The sequence below is a fragment of the Pelobates fuscus genome, chromosome 2 (genome assembly GCF_036172605.1).
Source record: "Pelobates fuscus isolate aPelFus1 chromosome 2, aPelFus1.pri, whole genome shotgun sequence".
Taxonomy (NCBI): Eukaryota; Metazoa; Chordata; class Amphibia; order Anura; family Pelobatidae; genus Pelobates; species Pelobates fuscus.
In genome coordinates, this window is record NC_086318.1 from 332,551,143 (window position 1) to 332,571,862 (window position 20,720).

Genomic DNA, 20,720 nt, shown 5'->3' on the forward strand with positions numbered 1-20,720 from the left:
TACACATTTATACCAGACTCCCCCAGACACAAACAGAGAGATAGAAAGTACTCCTGGGAAAACCCAAGGAAAACTTACAAAAGACAAGATGATAAGAAACAAACATCACCACAAGATCTTACCAAAAACAACAAATACCATGTTTTATCCTTTTGTGATCAATTTGAAGAAACCTCTTTTTTAGAGATTCCTTCCAACAGAGAAAGACAGACTCACCATCTCAACATCTCTCCCATAAAAAGCCGCAAGAGAGTGTTAGAGGGAGAAGATCAGGTAGAAGATATCAAAAAAGGAAGGCTAGAAAGCTTTTAGACCATAAAATATATGAGTCACCTACCGGAATCTTCAATTTATCCGGCAAAACCTTAAGTACAATAGAAACAAATATTTTAAAACGAGGTTTAAAATTTGCCCCTACCAAGCCATATAATTCCTTCTTAGCTTATATAGACGTAAATAAATTTGTCAGAAATGCGACCTTGAAACGTTTTTTTATCAATAAAAATAACTCTAATCACAATAATCAAAATGTTAATACGGTAAACACAAACACAAAAGAATACAAAAGTAGTGAACTAAAGAAGAAATCCACTTTTTATCCTGCACACTTTAAATCTAGCGCCTTGGAGATATTTGAGAAAAAAGTATGCAATGATTTAAAGACTTTAGATTTTAAAAAAACAAAAGACAGACCTAATATGAATAGGAAAGAAATGAAAGTATTAAAAGATTTATTTGACGATACCTCAATAGTAATTAAACCAGCCGACAAAGGCGGAGGCCTCGTCATCCAATCTAAAGAAAAATATGAAACAGAAGCTTATAGACAGCTTAACGACTACACTACTTATACCAAATTAGACGAAGATCCAACAGCAGATATAAAATCCGAACTTTATGCTTTTTTAAAGAAAGGGAAAGATACCGGAATTTTAAACGAAAAGGAGTATAACTATATAAAGATACAATTTCCTAAAATCCCAGTGATATACTTCCTCCCAAAAATTCACAAAAGTGTAATTGATCCACCAGGACGCCCCATTGTGTCAGGAATAGGATCCCTCCTCTCAAACTTATCTGAATATATCGACACAATGCTACAACCATACGTCACAAAAACAAGATCATATCTAAAAGACACGATAGATCTTTTGAAAAAATTAGAAACCACAATTTGGAAAAAGGATTATATACTCATTACATGTGACGTACAGTCATTGTACACAATCATCCAGCACAAGAAGGGATGCCAAGCAGTAAGGTCTATCTTGGAACGAGACGATTCTATGTTCCAAGAACAAATAGATTTTATTATTGAGGGCATAGACTTAATTTTAAAACACAATTACTTCTGGTTTAAAGACAGTTTTTATCTACAGAATACTGGGACAGCTATGGGTACCAGGTTTGCACCCAGTTATGCCAACCTCTATATGGCGGAGTGGGAGGATCGGTCCGTCTGGAGGGGGCATGACTGGGTGGAAAGCCTGGTATCCTACTCTCGTTATATAGATGACCTTCTATTTATCTGGAAGGGGTCCATTAGTTCAGCCAAGGATTTTATCTCTTTTTTAAACAACAACGAAGAAGGTATTGTTTTAACAGCAGATTTTAGTAATACTATGGTGACTTATTTAGATCTAAACATATACATTGAAGAAAATAAAATACAAACAAAAACACATTTCAAAGATGTAAGTGTAAACAACTACATAAGTACTGACAGCTGCCATAACAAAATATGGTTAGATAGCATACCTAAAAGCCAGATGATGCGCCTGAAAAGAAACTGTTCAGACCAATCGGCATTTTTAAAGCAAGCAAACACATTAAAGAAAAGTTTTATACAAAAGGGCTATGATACTAATCAGATCGACTCAACAATTTATCAAACATCTATAATCGACAGGAATCAATTGATACATAAGACTAAAATTCCAGCTAATAAAGGTAATTGTGATTTTACTCTACCAATTGTATTAGATTACAACAATAAAAATAAACAATTGAAGAAAATTATAATCAAACACTGGCACTTACTGAAGGAGGATGAAATTCTAGGAAAAATAATCCCTAACAAACCTAAAGTGATTTTCAGAGGAGCCCCTAATCTTAAAATGCACTTAACAAAAATTTTTACAAGAAATAGCCCTAATAAAATTAATAATTTTATGGACAGAAAAGGTTTTTATAAATGCAATTGCTGTGTGGCATGTAGGAAAACTAAAACCACTAAAAGAACAATTACTGATTTTAAATCAAATAATACTAATAAAATATACAATATAAAAGAGGTCATTACATGCAATAGTAAAAATGTAATTTATTTATTGGAATGTTCGTGTGGCCTTCAATATGTAGGCAGAACCATTAGGCCACTAAAAACCAGAATTGCAGAACACTGTAGAAATATTGAAAAAGGCTTACAGAATCATTCAATACCAGCTCACTTCTGCATGCACAATAATGACCCTAAATATCTCACGTTCACCGGGATTAAAATAGTTAAAAACCACTGGAGAGGAGGAGACTTTATAAAAAAGATTGGACAAACGGAAATGCAGTGGGTATACCAATTAGATACCCTACACCCCAAAGGGTTAAATGTCGATTTTGATCTATTTAATTTTTTATAATTTTTATTATTTTACCTTTTTTTACGTTTAGTATTTATTATTGATAGTTTTAAACTTTTTTTATTCGCCCTATTTTTTACTTTTTCTGCATATTTCCTATAATTTTTTCTCCACCTTTTTTATAAATACACCCCAATACGTTCACCTTAGAATTGGGCTCACCTGCCCTCTAATATTTTTAATTTTTTTATTCTTTTATATTATCTGTATGTTCCATATCAACTGTGCCTTATGACCGCTATTCCCTTGTTTGGGTCCTTATGCCATATTGTTCTGTATATATTGCTTTTATGTGTCAAAATTAACCATGCATATACTGCTTTAATGCACTATAGATCTACCATGGAGTTATTCTCCCTTTGATAGTGCTGTGTATATATTGTATATATTGCTTTAATGTGCCACAGATTCACCATGGATATATTGCTTCTATGTATTATAGATTTACCATGGAAACAATCTCCCTTTGGAAATGTTCCTTTTTGCTTATATATATTCCTGCATATTTTTCTTTTAAAGATTAAGTTGTACCTATTGGGAGTACAGCTTACTCTTCGCTGTCTATATTTCTAATATTTATATTTACTATCATTTTCCGTACTTTTTGCTTTACTTTATTGTATATTTGCAAGTTTGCCCACACTCAAGATGGCTGACATGCCCTATTTTGCTCCATGTGATTCCTATATTTCACCCCGCTCCACATTGAGGCGGGTGACGCTCGGAACGCAACGCACACCATCTATTGGTGCAGCGTGCGTTCCAAGGCGCCAAATTACTCCATTTCTCTTTCACTACGATGCCGCGATCGTTTCCGGTTTCGACGCTAGTTACGCGTCATTTCCGGCACGACGCGGGTGCCGCGTCATTTCCGGTATGACGCGTGCGTGTCAGCAGCAAGCCGGAACCAGGAAGCAGACACACCAGGAAACCATCTCCTCATCAGCAAGGATATAAAAACGGACTGTTGGGACATTTAACCACACTTCTGAAGAAGCCTATCAGGCGAAACGCGTTAAGTGGAACTTATTTTATATTTTATATATTTTATCATATACTATTTTGTTTGTTATATTAAAGTATACTTTTTTAAAGTTACTTTTATAGTTTCAACATTCTTTTGGTTTCCTGGATCCTGTATATCCTTGGTGGGGATTATACCACCTAAGCTGTTCATACTAGAGCAGGTCATTTGCTCTAGAAAGTGTAAGTACAATACTATTCATCACTAAATACAATATTAGTACTTACTTCACCATATTGCTGCTATCTTTCTTTTTTATATCTACCAAGCAAATTGCACTTTGAAAACATCTGTGACAACCACTACAAATCCAGAGACGGGGATTGTACCGTCCAAGCGCTTCACAGCAGAGCTCTGTCATAGCTCATTTAAATGTGAGTGGACTGTACAAAGCCATACAACTACCTGTCTTTATAATTACATGTACTGTATTGCACTATGATTTTTTATCTTAATTCTCTTTTGAGGTTATGATCTATCAGAATATTCAAGGATACATGTATGTATTTTTCTGTATATATATAAATCACTAGGCGCGGTATACGCCACTTTTGTTTTTTCTACAACCCTCTGTTGCCTGTCACTCAGCCACTGCCTAACCCATTTAACAATATTGAAATCCAAACTTGAAGATTGCAGTTCATTGATAATCCTTCTATGTGCGACAGTGTCAAAAGCCTTACTTAAATCTAAGTAAGCAATGTCTACTGCATCACCCTGATCTATTATTTTAGTTAACCAATCAAAACTATTTAAAAAGATTAGTTTGGCATGACCTCCCTGAGGTAAACCCATGTTGTCTCTGATCATGAAATCCCTGTGATTTTAGATGTTCAACAATCCTATCCTTTAACATGGTTTCCATGACTTCCCCACTACTGCAGTAAGGTTTACTGGCCTATAATTGCCCGACTCCTCCCTGCTACCTTACTTGTGAATGGGCACAACATTCGCTAATTTCCAATCTTCTGGGACTACTCCCATTAACAACGATTGGTTAAATAAATCTGTTAATGGTTTTGCTAGTACACCACTAAGCTCTTTTAATAACTTTGGGTGTATTCCATCAGGCCCCATCAACTTGTTTGTCTTTACTTTTGACAGTTGAAATAGAACATCTTCCTCTTTAAACTCACATGTAACAAATGACTAATTTGTCCTTTTTCCTAACTGAGGCCCCTTTTCTTTCATTTTCATCTGTAAATACTAAACAAAAATATTCATTGAGACAGTCAGCTAGACCTTTATCCTCTTCTACATTTCTTTCTTCTTTTGTTTTTAATTTAACTAATCCTTGTTTTACTTTTCTTTTCTCATTTATGTATCTAAAAAATGTTTTGTCCCCGCTTTTTACTGACTGGGCTATTTTCTCTTCTGTCAGTGACTTGGAAGCTCTTATAACTTGCTTAGCCTCTTTATGCCTAATCTTATAGATCTGTCTATCTGTCTCACTCTAGGTTTAATGGTGTTCAGTCGTTGTCCAGTAATGTGTTGGTATTTGTTGGCGCAGCTGTGGAGTAAGCGTTGATCTGGCTTTTTTGTCTTGGTTGGTCGGTGGGCAGTTTTTGCATTTCAGAGACTTTTGTGGTTAGGTTGGTATGTGTAAGGTTGTGTGGTGGGGGTATATGTAGGCATGACTAAGGCCTGATGTGTGTGGTGGTGTGTGGTGGTGTATTGCGGGGGGGGGGGTGAGGAGGGCAGGAGGTGTAGTTATGTAAGTGTGTGGTGGGGAGGTTCTAGCTGGGGTGGTGGAAGTTGGAAGGGGACGTGTGGAGGGGGAAGTGAGGAGACGGGGAGAAGGGGAGGAGAGAGAGAGAGAAGAGAAAGAAAAAACAAAAGGGGGTGATGGGGTGTCTAGACATGGTGGAGTGTGGGGATTAATATCTTCAGGATGAAAGGGGATGGGGCTGGTTAGGCTGTGGTTATTCTAACTCTTGTAATCCCGGGGTCCTCACGATAACTCCACTGGCCACTCCTCAGATGGCTACTAGAGGTGCTTCCAGGGGCAGTGCTGCACAGTGTGCAGCACTGCATTCAGTGTCTCCTCCCTCTGCTGCATGCAGATGCTGAACTTTCCTCATAGAGATGCATTGGTTCAATACATTGCTATGAGGAGATGCTGATTGGCCAGGGCTGTGTTTGGCTCTGTCCCTGATATGCCTCCTTGACAGTCTCAGCCAATCCTATGGGAAAGCATGGTGATCGACTCAGAACAACACTTCTGATGATGTTAGCCAGGCAGACAGATCAGGGGCAGAGCCAGCAGCTGCATACTTGAGCAAAAGTAAGATTTTTACTATATTTAGGGGAACAAGGGGATGATGCAGGGGGGATAGATGATGGTTTTAACTCATTAGGGTCAGAAATACATGTTTGTTTTTCGGACTCTATAGTGTTACTTTAACTTTGTGAACCATTCTTTTGACTGAACCATATTTCTAACATGCAGGCAAACGTGACACTCAACAAACCCCTCACCAGATCAGGTATTTCATGTGTTCCAGCTCAAGCCCACGTGGGGTACCTTATGAATGTATCTGAGACAACAACCGTTTTGCATATTTATGCTGTTGTGAGGGAATTCTATTCAAGGGTTCATTATAGGAAGCATTTTCAGTTAAATTTAGGAAAACAACTTGATGCATTTGTTGTGTTGAGCTTTTTCAGTTGCTTTATTTTGATTTGTTTATTGCAAACAGCTGAAAGTCTGTGCATTTTGACAATAAACCTGATTTTCTATGGAGGTTGAATAATTTAGATTACAACTGTATATACTCGCACTGTTGTGCATATACACAGTCATACACACATATACTATTACACAATTGTGATTTATTTGGGTGGCAGCTCCTGGTAGCCTTTTATAGTGCAGTATGCTGGGCATTGTGAAGAAGCAGATGTCAGTCTCTTCTCCTTTGAAATCTCATTAAATCCCCAGCCAGTACCTCTGTTATTGTTTCTCCCTCCTACCGGTACATAGTGCTCCATTTCTGGCTCCTCTCTTGCTCACTTGCACTGCTGTCTGGGAACCAGGTGAAAGTGAAATTTAAAATTTTGCTGGAACAGGAGGCCAAAACAAGGGATAGTCCCGGCAAAATCAAGACAGTTAGCAAGAATGCCTTAAGAGGACCATTTATTCCCATATTTTGTAGAAATAAGAGTAAATAAAGTCAGTGAGCATATTTGATAATTCTACTGTCTATTGTCAGTGACATTTATATGGGATCAAAACTAATAGACTGTGCTAGATATGTGATGTATTATCACAATAATACAAAAAAATTCACACTTATAAGGCAGTAATACTTTATTCCCTTACCGCAGAAGCAATATAAAAGCACTTAATGGGATGAATAATGCATAGAAGTGGGAAAAAAGTGCACTTACCTGTGTAGCGCTATTGGACTTAGTACATATAAATTGCCCTATTATGCTGTTTGCTGACTTGGACTTCTGCAGAGAAATTAAATGTGAATGAATTCTTACAATATTTCGGTGGGCACACGTGGGTTACATTAACTGGCATATTTTGCTCTGTTTCTGCCAGGACAGCTAAACATACAAGCCTAATTAAAAAAAAAAAAATGGAAACAGGTACAATTTTAAAGGGAAACTATAAGCTAGAAGAAAAAAAGGCCAAAGGCTAGTTGCCAAAGGCAACCAGCCCGTGAGTGTGCCTGGGGAAACCTGGGAAAGGGGGTAACCCTTACATACGTGATAGGAACAAAGAACAAAAGAGGAAGACCTAGAGAGAGATAGAAAACTCTTAATCTCTATTAAGATCGACCAGAGTAGGTAACCCCTTCCTAATAGTAATACTAAAACTTAACCTTTAATGGAAATAAGATAAAATAAAACGAAATAAACACCAATTGTACAAATAACTAAGAAAACAAAAAATAATAATACAAAAAATAGTTTAAAAAGGAGTGGATTCTAAATAACTGTGGTGGTGGACAATAGATATTGTGGAAAAATCAGCTATCGTCCTTAAAAACCACCTATAGATAGAGACTATAGTCCAGACTATTCCCAAATACGGGGGAGGTATAGAGAGGTGAAGGGAGAAAGTTGGAATATGAATAAGGTTAACCCTTAAAATTCGTGAAGTAAGGGAATTAAACCATACATGAGAATAATTATTATTGTAGTATACTGGCTAGCAAGTGCTAAACAAACTATGTACTAAGCACTTATAGCAAAAAACCTAGGTCCTTGGGTGGAATGGTTAGCAACACTAAAAAACTGTTGCATGTAAGCTAACAAGTGGGCACTGTAACAAAATACCACTGCCAAATTAACACTTGTAGCAAAAAAAACCCTGTATCCAATAACCAACTGGACCTCAAAGTTTACAGTACAAAAAATCGGCTAAATTGTATTGCCGACAGAGACACTCTCCCCCTAATATCCCTCTTTGAAAAACCTCAATAGTAGCAATATTAGAAGCAAAACTATCTAGTCTAGACTAAAGGCTCGAGGTCTGGAACTCACTCCTAAACTAGCTACCTGACGCGCGTTACAGCGCTATAATTGCGCCTTCATCAGAGGTACAAGCAGCGTGCTGTCCTACTGACGGCTCTTTTATATCTGGAGAGCCGGCAAACATGAGGAGGGAGTTGGAGGATTCGTTCGCGCCAAAACGGCGTTTCAATCTGTTCCGCCCATCTGATTACGTCATGGGCTGATTGACAGCTTCTAATATTGCTACTATTGAGGTTTTTCAAAGAGGGATATTAGGGGGAGAGTGTCTCTGTCGGCAATACAATTTAGCCGATTTTTTGTACTGTAAACTTTGAGGTCCAGTTGGTTATTGGATACAGGGTTTTTTTTGCTACAAGTGTTAATTTGGCAGTGGTATTTTGTTACAGTGCCCACTTGTTAGCTTACATGCAACAGTTTTTTAGTGTTGCTAACCATTCCACCCAAGGACCTAGGTTTTTTGCTATAAGTGCTTAGTACATAGTTTGTTTAGCACTTGCTAGCCAGTATACTACAATAATAATTATTCTCATGTATGGTTTAATTCCCTTACTTCACGAATTTTAAGGGTTAACCTTATTCATATTCCAACTTTCTCCCTTCACCTCTCTATACCTCCCCCGTATTTGGGAATAGTCTGGACTATAGTCTCTATCTATAGGTGGTTTTTAAGGACGATAGCTGATTTTTCCACAATATCTATTGTCCACCACCACAGTTATTTAGAATCCACTCCTTTTTAAACTATTTTTTGTATTATTATTTTTTGTTTTCTTAGTTATTTGTACAATTGGTGTTTATTTCGTTTTATTTTATCTTATTTCCATTAAAGGTTAAGTTTTAGTATTACTATTAGGAAGGGGTTACCTACTCTGGTCGATCTTAATAGAGATTAAGAGTTTTCTATCTCTCTCTAGGTCTTCCTCTTTTGTTCTTTGTTCCTAAACTATAAGCTAGGACTACTATTTCTATAATTATGGTACCCTATAGTGCCCCTCCCTCAGCTTAGAAAGGGTTAAAAACTCTTAATTCACTCGCCTGAATGATGTCCTTCGTTGTTGGATCAGGCTCTGCCTCTCCTCCTCCTCCTCCTCACCTGACATTAGGGACATAATGCACACATTGATGATCTCATTACTGCAACCCCATAGAAAAGCAATGAATGAGGAAGTCCAGTGCCAGTTAGGCGACCAAAAAATCGCCTAATGACCTGGAAGCGCCTCTAGTGGCTGTTTGGTAGACAACCACTAGAGGTGGAGTTAACCCTGCAAGGTAAGTAATGAATTGTGACGGACCGCCTGGCACCGCAACCGGGTACCTCCATCAGTGCTGATTCCTAGTACTTGCAAGCACCATAAGCATTGCACTGGAACACCATAACCACCGTAAACCCCACAAACCGCCGCAGCTTAGTTGGGGTTTTGCTGTCCTTTACCCACCCTGGACCCAAGACCAGGATCCAGCTTCCAGTGGGTAGACCTCTCCTAATACAGAGAGCAAAGCAGGCTGCTCTTACAAGAGCAATCGTTGTGATCCAAGTGAGTATAGTGATTATAGCAATCCCCAGAGTGAATAAAACTCTCCAATCTCATAAACATGAGCCAAGACTTCATGAAGGGGTAAACTGTTCTGTTTAATGGCAGCCACAACTGGCCTTTTATGACAGTCCCCTTGCAAGGGGCACTCCTCCCTGGACGGAGAGTAGACTACAGTAAAAACGTACACACAATTGCATTGGCTGTCAGGTCCAGGACACTCCCATACAAAACAAAACAATCCCTCCCCTATGCCTGGGAGATAATTAAGTCAGGAACTGAACTAACTCAATTATCTCCAGGCACAAAAAACACAACTTTTAACAACACCCCAAAAACCCACGGAAACCCAACAAAAGTTACATCCCCTGACAGCCCCGATCTGGGTGACCAACATAGCTAATAATCACCCAGATCAATTCAGGGGTTCCGGATTACCATGGAAGTAATAATATTGACCGACCGTGTACATGGTCCTATGCCCAAAACAGTTCCAGGGAATCAGGGCTAACGGTCGGCCTCTCTGTCTGGAGTACAAAAGTACATAACTCACACGAACAGAGCATTCTAAAGTGCATTGGGCAAGGTATATTGCAGGGCCCATAGTCCTGAGGCAAGAGGCTGGCCAGCAGGCCCCTCTCCAAGAACCCGTGGCGAGGTTCAGTTTGTCACATGCAGTTTATTAATAACTGCAATTATTTCCATTTGCAGGGTTAAACTGACAGGGACAGTGCACCAGACCACTTCAGATATTGGGTTGAGCAAAAAAAAAAAAAAAAAGTATGTGTTTTTTATTATCAATTTTTTTAAGTGGCGGTGGTTTCAATTAGACAATCTCCGGTAAAGGGGGTTGGCACGAATGCAAAGAAGCATTCCCTTTTCGTAACACTGGTGCAGAAATAAGTACCCCTGTAATGGAAAAACTGTAAGAATTACTTAGCAACTGCTCAGTGAAATGTATTTTTTTGCAGCATTCAACAATGTGGGCCAGCATTAGTAAGTATCTCTTGAAAAAAGTTGACATAATGCTAACAAGTTACATTTTAATTTGATGAATTACTGCTAGCGGTTCCAACATACTAATTTCATATCACCGTGGTAATCATCATTAATAATAGCACACAGTGATAAGGTCTTAGGTCTTCTGTACTGAAATCTTGTTTCTTGTTAGAGCTGTCTTTTTGAAGAGGAAATCCCTAATAAGATATTCAATAATAACCAAAACAATGCAAATGGTAAAAATATTGAGATTAGAGCAATTCCTGAACTTCATAATTATTATTGGCCAAGTACCATCTGCTAAAATTGGTTAGCTGCTCTTGCATTTCAGTTAAAGGAAAGCTATAGCATTAGGAATGCAAAACTGTATTTTGTATTGTATAGTGTTTCTCTCAGACTACCCCTCTGACTACATACCCCTCCCTCATGCGTCTGGCGATTTAAAGGAACACTATTCATGTATTCCTGACAATATAGTGCTGGGGTGACTGTTTAGGTTACCAGCTCCGCTTACTTACCTTTTTGTCCCCATGTTGCACTGGTTTCGACACAGCTGACTCCGACTCAAGGGCTGAGATAATCAATCTTGAGCATCTCAGCCAATTCAATGCTTTCCTAGGAAAGCATTGGGAAGCTATCAAGCATGTGTGGCAAAACACAGCCCTGGCCAATCATCATCTCCTCATAGAGTTGCCCTGAATCAATGCATCACTATTGGGAATGTTCAGCGTCTTCATGCTCTGCATGAACGTAGGTGCTGCACAGTGCAATACTGGACTAGGAAACACCTCTAGTGACTGCACCTACAGGTGTTACTAGGCAGCCATGTAAACACTACTTTTTCATCAAGCTGTAGTGGTTCTGGTGACTATAGCATCCCTTTAACCCCTTAAGGACACATGACATGTGTGACATGTCATGATTCCCTTTTATTCCAGAAGTTTGGTCCTTAAGGGGTTAAGGGTTAAAAACACATTTTACACTCACCTGCTCCGAGTACCAAATTCCCTTGTCACTGGATCAGACTCTTCCTCCAGCAACATGACACTGATGGGGTGCGTTAGGGCTTCCCCATAGGAAAGCACTGAATCAGTGCTTTCCAACAGGGTTTTTGAAGACGTTGGACGTCCTCATGCAATGCAGCCAGTAGAGTTTGTCTTAACCCTGCAATATAGTTTTACATTCAGGGTTAAGGGGACAGGGACACTGCACCCATACCTCTTTAATGAGATGAAGTTATCTGGGTGCCTATATTGTCACTTTAAATAAATTGTGATATGATACTTACGGGTTTATGCAACTTATAGGGAACTGTATGGAATTTTGCCTGGTGAAAGGCCATGTGCTTCACAGAGGACTCCATTATTGCCTAAGGGTAGAATGGGGGCTTGAATCCCTGTATTAGAACACAATAACACTTCATTGGCATACAGTTTGGCTGTTAATCACATCCCCCCACTTATTACAGGGCCTAAAACAGGGTCTACAAATACTGGGGGAGAAGGTACAACACCTACACTCCACACAAGCAGCCCTGTCCAGACAAGTCAACCTACTGGATGACAGGGGAAGTCGGAAAAACATAAAAATAAGAGGGGTGCAGGAATCTGTGCCGCTGGAAGAATTACCACACTTCATCAGGCACTACTACCAGCAAGACAAGCCAAAACTTTCCTATTCGACAGAGTTTACAGAATAGCTGAATCCCCACAAGCACCTAACTCAGCTCCGTGAGACATCATACTGCGGTGCCAATTGATGTCAGACAAATTAGGGCTCCTGGCAGCACTACAAGGGAAGACTCCTTTTGAGTTTGAAGAATGGCGACTATCCTTTTTTCAGGACTTTTTCAGCAGGGCCACACTAATCTGGCACAAAAATATGCAACCACTCACTAAACCACTCAAAGCAGCAGGCCTTGCCTACAGGTGTTGACCCCAAAGACGATGAGCACTACAAGGCCACAGACCCCACAGGGGGCCCAGCACTAATGGCGGCACTGGGACTCCCTGACGTAGAGATGACCATGATAACGCAACCTGACCACCAATCTCGGAACGCGGATAGAGCAACGGTCGGCACACCTAGAACGCACAGATGCACCAAGGCCTGAACTAACACTCAGGGCCTACGGCCTTTACTACGTTAATTTGTCTCTTTTGTTATGCAAACATTTGTTCTATTATCTACTTTGAGTTATCTACTTTGCAACAACCAAGTAACAATCCAAAGGGGCCTATTGGGGTACACGACCTGGCTCTGGTGAAACTCCCCCCCCCCTCCCTGAGGTAACAGGGTAATAAAAGCAAGGGAGCTCCATAACCTAGATTGACGTTGAGTTTTCAGTCATATTTTCCACCACTAGAACTATGCCCTACTGGCGCAGCTCGACCTTCTCACTCTTCCACAGGTCCCGTCCACCTAGATGTACACTAGGCATGGTTTCACAACCACTTTGCGACTACACATAGCTGTCACCACTACTACACAATAGCCCAAGGCCCATACTGCACAATTACTATAGGCGACAGCCAAACAGCTACAGTTGGGTGCTAACACGGGTGCAGGCCACGCTTACGCAAAGAGCTTCTCGGTGAAACAAACACAGCCTATGTTGTGGGCACCACGGGGTGCACCATAAACCAATAGCCTTAAGAGAAAAGACCAGGGCTCGACTCCCATAGCCAGATGTTATAACGTACCACACGCCTCACCCACCCTATGTCTCCGTGATAACTGCACTGATTCCCTTAGATGGGTGTGTACACCCACAGTTTTACTTGTTCATGTCCTCGTTACAACATACCAGTCCAATATAATCAAAATTGTGTGCGAACTGTACCTCAACCATAGCATGTATTTACTGTGAATTGTTTTCAAATTGCGTGTATATGCTGTTGTGGTATTACACGTATTACTGTCTTTTCATCGCACGAAAAATAAAGATTTTTTTTTTAAAAGAACATAAAGTCCTCATTACTTTTGTGCCTTAAAGAACTGAGTGGAATTCAAAAAATCATGACCAATATTGGAAAATTCTCTGATCAGTTCTCTTTTAATCTTAAGGTCCTGGGGTTGAGTGTTACCCTATGAAGCACACATGTCTTACTAGGTTTTCAGTTGCATTCAGGATTGTTTAGAATGGAGAATGTGAACCTTGAAATCACTCTCAGAGGAGCCATAAATGTCACTGCTCCAGCATTTTCTCAACACACACCTCCGGGAACCTCATAGGCTAATGTGTGTTGAGCAGTGAATGGGGTGATTGTGGGAGCTCTAGAATCTACAGGCCGAGCTATATGCTGCTCCATTGACCTATACACAACACAAGCTGTTAGTATAAAAAATACTGTTATTATAGGAGATCAAATTAAAGGGGAGTTGGATTACTTCTTGATGAATAGTTGGCATGCTTCCATTGGAAGCATTGCAGCACTTTGCAATTTACTAATATCAAATTGATGTTTAGGAAAAACTATTATTTAGCTTTAAAATAGCACACTGCTGCGTTTAGGTGGCTGCATGATAAGGAATACTTTATGTGTCTTTTCCTCAAATTAAATGTTTACTCCAAGCACCATGACCACTTCAGTGATTCGAAGTGGTAATTATACCTGGAGTCTGTATGTGCAGGCTTTCACTGTAAAACACTGAATTTTCCAAGTTTAACTCCTTGTCGTCCTTATTTCTTTTCAGCATAAATGTTAATTTTCCCTTATGCAAGCCTATGATTGTTAGACATAGATTTATTGCATAGACCTAGAGACTCAAAGCAAACCATATGGATGTCTAATTGTACTACTGAGCTGTGATGGGACTAAAGGCCTGGGTTTTCAACAAAAGCGTGAGGTTCTGACCATGACAAAAGTTACCTTTGCTATAGAAGAGTGCAGATTTTTTATTTGGGATAGGAGTCTTGCCTTGAATGGACAGAGCTTTAAAAAAAATGTTCCATTCAGTTAGAGGTATTTGACCTGGAGTCCCGGCAGCCTAACAGATCTGCTAAATTTCTCAAGTATATTGCCTAACTTGCAAACATTCCGTGGTGATTGGAAGTTTGTAACTTTGTTTTTAAAAAAATTTAAATTATTTTGACACAAGCTATTTATTATGTGTGTATATTTGTTAATAGATCACTGTTTTGTTGTCTGATCGTTTAGTTCTGTGTGTAACAAGTGATAATATATGGCAGTTATAGCCAAAGATGCAGTGGGGAGGCCAGCATTGTTTCTATAAGTCTCCCATTTACAATTTAAGTGCTCTTGAGAAATATCCATCTTTCCTAATGGAAAAAAAAGACAATACAACTAAAACAGCTGCTGTACCAAACATTAATTCCTTAATTAATGGCTCTGCACAGCCACCGGGGATGCAAGCACTAAAAACACATTTTGTGATCATACGGAAATTCCTCAGAACCATCTATCAAAGTGGGTGGCCTGAAATTTCCAAACAATAAGTCAGATTTTTTTGTTTTTTTGTTTATTATGTATTTATTTAAAGTTTTCAAACATAAAAGAGACTTTACAATTGGATCAGCCATAGGTACAACAGGGACATTCCGCAGATTTGACATTGTTATGCACCAGACTATTTGTACAATTTTCTAATTGACAGTGCTCACAAGAGTTGTTGTTGTCTGTACACGTGTGAAGCAGAGGTTACCTCGAATGCATTGCGGGGTGTTTGTACCTGATGATTCCCGTATCTTGGTGTTGTCAGACTGGTCTTTGTTAGGGGTCCGTGCCCTGTTGTAATGCTATGTCTCCCTGTGTCTTATTCACCTTTAGACTGGAACCAATTGGGGAGGGGGAGGTATAATACAGGATAGTGCTAGGGGATGATAAGGGGTGGGGAGGGGGGAAGTATGCCATCTCGTTGCTCTGATGTGAGGTGTGGTCTTTTTAATGGTCCTATCTTATGATCTTGTTCTAACGTACGTACTTATAAACCTTATCTATAGAGTCAGCTCCTGTTGTTCTTTGTATTGGTTCTTCTTTACAGATTACCATGTATAGTCTCGTCGCTTGAATGTATTTGTCAGGTAATAAGTCAGATTTTATGTGTGTTACTCTATCTATTTATCCTTTGGGAAGTCCTCCGACGTTCATATACTTCTTGCATAGTGAGTGGAAGTTTGCCACATGTTATTAATGGACAGCTGAACAACCTCAAAGGAAAATATATACGTGAATTTCAAATTTAAATCGACGCTATAGTCACCAAAACACCTTAAGCTGAATGATGCAGTTTTTGTGTATAGATCATGCCTCTGAAGTCTCACTGCCACTTAGGAGTTAAATCACTTTTGCTTCTATTTATGCAGCCCTAGTCACACCTCTCTTGGCTGTGACTCACACAGCCTGCATGAAAACAAAATGGTTTCATTTTTAATCAGGTGTTCATTTGCTTTAGACGTTTTATCTCCTGCTCTGTAAATTAAACTTTAATGACACAGTTGAGGCTCCTGCAAGGTCTAAGCTATTGATAGTGCAGGAGATACAAAATTCTAAAGTAAACAGACTGTACAATAAAGGAATTATTAACATTAGATCTCACTTTACAGGAAGTGTTAAGGAAGGTTATGTAAGTCACATGCAGGGAGCTGTGACCAGGGATTTATAAACAAAGTGATTTAACCCCTAAATTGCAGAGAATTGAGCAGTGAGACAACAGAGGCATTATCTATACACCAAAACTGCTTCATAAAGCTAAGTTGTTTTGGTGACTTTAGTGTCCCTTTAACGTCAAAGTAGCTGAACTGAAAGCATTGTTGACCTAGAGAATTTTTACAGATTGGCTGTTTTGACCTAAAATTTTAAATTAATTTTGAATTCTCACTATAATGAATAACCATGAAGGCTTGATAAAGGCTCAATCTGTGAGTTGAAACCTTGCTCCTAAATAATGTCTGCCTTTGGATACAACCCTGTTTGTTTTATTTAGGCTGTTTCAACAAATCTGGATTGCTGCGTATCCGCCTTCCGCGTCTGGAGGCACCAGAGTCTGGGTGTACAAGATAGTTTTAGCGCATGTCTCTTAATCTGGACTTGTCTGTACTTACCAAGGGAAAGACATAGAGGCTAAAGATATTCTGAGCTATCAGCGGCCAAATCTCTCTGACCTAAGGATGCACTTATTATTTTTCTTTACATTGTGCACTTGAAAACATTTATCCCCTTCACTATATTACTTTTGTGCTGTTGTGTGTGTGTGTGTGTGTGTATATATTAAATGTATGTCCCTGGTACAAATAAAGGGGTGAGGTTTCTTCCATGGTATGGAGCACTGGCACATGATGTAATTGCTTTTTATTTTGTGATCAATGCAAAATGCTTTCATTAACCAGCAGCTCATAAATCAAACACACTACATCATAAATTTTATTTGTGCACCCCCCCTCCCCCCTTGTTATTTTTCTTTTGTACATACTAAAGTAGTAAAGTGGCTGCAGTCATTTGGCAATTTATCTTTATTTACCTCTGGGAAATTGCAAGATCTTTAGCATAAATTAGTTACTTGGATTCACCACAAGTTTGGATTTTTAGAAATTTAAAGTGTGGTTATACTCAGTATTTGTCTTCCTGGGTCTTCTTTATATCTACGGGTCTTTTATTGGTCTTTGCATATTTTGAAGGTGGAAGTGCAGGTGACTGAGCAGGTGACTTAAGACCAAAGTAGCTGAAATGGATGCATAGCTGACTTGAACAACTGTAGGAAGTGGAGATATACCTCCAGCAGACAGCCTAAATCAGTGGTGCCCAATAGATAGATCCCCAGATGTTTTAACACTACATCTTCTAGATTCTTTGTCATTGTAAAGACATTCTGAAAAGCATGCAAAGCATCATGGAAGTTGTAGTTCTACATCTGCGGATCTACCTTCTGGGCACACCTTGCCTAAATATTTCTGTATGTGCAGTGTGTCACACTGAAATGGTGCACACACAGGCTCCTTGCACCATGACCACTTCAAAACACTGATGTGAATATGCGTGGAGTAACCCATTAAGGAACAGATTTTCAACAAAAGACCTGAAATTATTCCACACCTTCCCGAATGGTGCAAGTTTTAATGAATACATGCAGATACAAACTGTTAGGATACTTCTACATATGATTCACATTTGGTAATGAAAATATGTTTCAGAATCTTATTTTGATGTAGAGTGATTTGTTGTCAACCAGATTGACTTCATTAATGTTTTGGTATGTCATTTATGTAATGTAATTAGATATAACATTCTGTATCCATTTTTTAAGACACATTATCTATGATTTTTCCACAGCATGGACGAACTCCATTACATCTTGCTGCTAACAAAGGACACCTTAACGTAGTCCAGATACTTCTGAAAGCAGGATGTGATCTAGATATTCAGGACGATGTAAGTATATCCTGCTCTATTAAAGTCTTCACCTGAGAAATTCTGCATTAATGTATGTTAAAAAACAAAGCCCAGAGCAAAGAATTGACTATTGATCTCGTTTGGCACACGTTTCATAATTGGACTTTATCATCACTAATAAAAAAGTGTTGGGTCAAGGAACTTGCTGTAACTCTGATTAGACATGGATAACATTACCATCACATTAGCTGCTTGCTTTTAAAATAAAATTTGCAGTATTATATGGCAATATATATTCAATTTACTCACATTATATGAATTAATGATGCATATATCATTTGAATTATATTTGATAGAATTTATTATATTATATAGAATTTTCTTTAGCTCCTGTGTTCTCTAGGTTTAGCCCAAATTCTGTTAGACACTCACTCGTTCACTAACCCCGTTATTCAGAATAATATGGGAATTAGAGAGATGTTTGATGTGATAGGGCTGTGATGAGAGATAGGAGCTAAAGAGGGCATGATAGGGGCTGTGGTGAGGAGGATAGGGGCTAGAGTGGGGGGATCGGGCTATTGTGGGGGATATGGATTGTATTTGGAAGATAGGGGCTGTGGTGGATGGGCAGTGTCTGTGATGGGGGATAGGACTGTGATGGGGAATAGGGGCTTTGGTGGATACGGCTGTGGTAGGGGGTAGGGTGTATAGTGGAAGAATACAGGCAAGGTTGGGAGGAGAGGGGCTATGGTGGGAGGATAGGGATTGTGGTGGGGGGGGGGATAGGGGCTGTAGTGGGGGGAATAGTGGCTTTAGTGGGAGGACAGGGATCTGTAATGGGAAAATTAGGATTGTAGTGTGGGGAACAGGGGCTGAGGACCTGATTAAAAATGTTTCCCCCTTCCCTGATGCTTACTTTGGGTCAGGGAGTGGGGAACCTGATCTCTGGTGGTCTGGTGGGAGATATTGCTATCTGCACCCGTTGGGTATTATATCAAATTGTTGCCTTGGTAACCCACAGCAGCACTGTGATACAATATTGAGAGCGAGCCTTGCCGGCTTGCCTGGCCCCACGACAGGAGAATTGGCTGGACCGTGAGCGAGATACTTGATCGTGAACTTGGTGGCCTTATGTCTAATGTGTCTTTTTAGTTTGTTGTTATTTCTAGATTACTCACGTTAGTTGCAAATATTTTATAATCTGTATGAAATAACTAGAAACGTATACTAGTCCTACACTACAATGCATGCCGAAACATTACTGCAAATCTGGAGGCTCCATGGCACACTCACCAGGAGCTAATTTTTACTGTACTTACCACTGCTGTATTTTCTCCTGCCAATGGCTAGTGGGCGACTATAAATTCTAAACTCTGCCACGACTTTGGCAGCCTAAAAAGGTGTTGTCTTTTTTCTCTCCATATCCCAACAGGCTTTTGAGCTTCCAGATTTAAAAGAACACTATAGTCACCTAAATTACTTTAGCTAAATAAAGCAGTTTTAGTGTATAGATCATTCCCCTGCAATTTCACTGCTCAATTCACTGTCATTTAGGAGTTAAATCACTTTGTTTCTGTTTATGCAGCCCTAGCCACACCTCCCCTGGCTATGACTGACAGAGCCTGCATGAAAAAAAAACTGGTTTCACTTTCAAACAGATGTAATTTACCTTAAATAATTGTATCTCAATCTCTAAATTGAACTTTAATCACATGACATAGGCACTGTCGTTATTCGGCAGGTGTTAGTTTAAAATTACCTTAATAAGACTCGGACACCAGTTATTCTGTTGGAGTATAACGTCCACAGCTTTATTAAATCTCAAACAAATTAACAAATTTAGGGTCATTGTCATTTCTGACATTTTGTTACTATCCCCCCATACAATACCCCTGACAATGACCCTAGCACTTAAACAATAAATAACATTTCAATAACATTTAACTTATAACACACGGCCTACCAAAGAGGCCCCAACCAAACGTAACTGTAGGGGTGTACCCAGACACCCCTACCCCCTAGGTTCGTAGCCACCGAAGAGCTTGAACCTACCAACACTCTTATCCACCTGGCCTACTCCGGCCTAGGCCTTGGCCTATCCACTTCCAATTCCAGCCAACTTCCGACTTTACCATGCCCTGTTCCGCCATAACACATGCCTTGACCCCTTAAGGACATGCGCGACCCCCACTACACAAAAACAGGGCCCTATCAATACCCTCCTGAAAACCCAGGTTCAGCAAGTCAGTCCCTACATCTGACAAATGAACCCCGTCTCTCCTGAAATAACCGGGCAACATGCCCTCCAACTCCCTGTGTCGGACAACTACTCCCCCCAAACGTCTAATAAATGCTGACATTGCCCTATTCACCTTGCCCCTGCAACGGGCTACCGCATCCAAGTCCCTAGCGTGCCTCCACGCAAATCGGGGGACCATCTCCGACCACACCACTACAACGCCAGGGACTAGCCCTACCAGCCGGTCCATGTCCCTCTTCATCCATCTCACTAACTCCCTCTGAGGGACAAGACCCAAATCATTCCCCCCGCCATGCAACACTACCACATCAGGCTTCGCCCCCCCATACACTTTCCTGAACAAAACACTGCTCAAACCTTGCCAGCTAAATCCCCTAAAACCAAACCATGAGATCGCCACCCGCTCCCGAGGAAAGCCCAGCTGTGTTCCGCTCC

The 20,720-nt window shown here is 39.8% G+C and overlaps 1 protein-coding gene across 1 annotated transcript in view; it reads left to right on the top strand.

The window, feature by feature from the left end:
* The window catches only part of ANKRD6 (ankyrin repeat domain 6), a 239,589-nt gene that overhangs the window by 142,960 nt on the left and 75,909 nt on the right, over positions 1 to 20,720 (top strand). Inside the window, exon 3 of the mRNA XM_063443571.1 lies at positions 17,966 to 18,064. Within this exon, the coding sequence (XP_063299641.1) occupies positions 17,966 to 18,064 (99 nt within the window). The remainder of the gene's footprint in view (positions 1 to 17,965; positions 18,065 to 20,720) is intronic.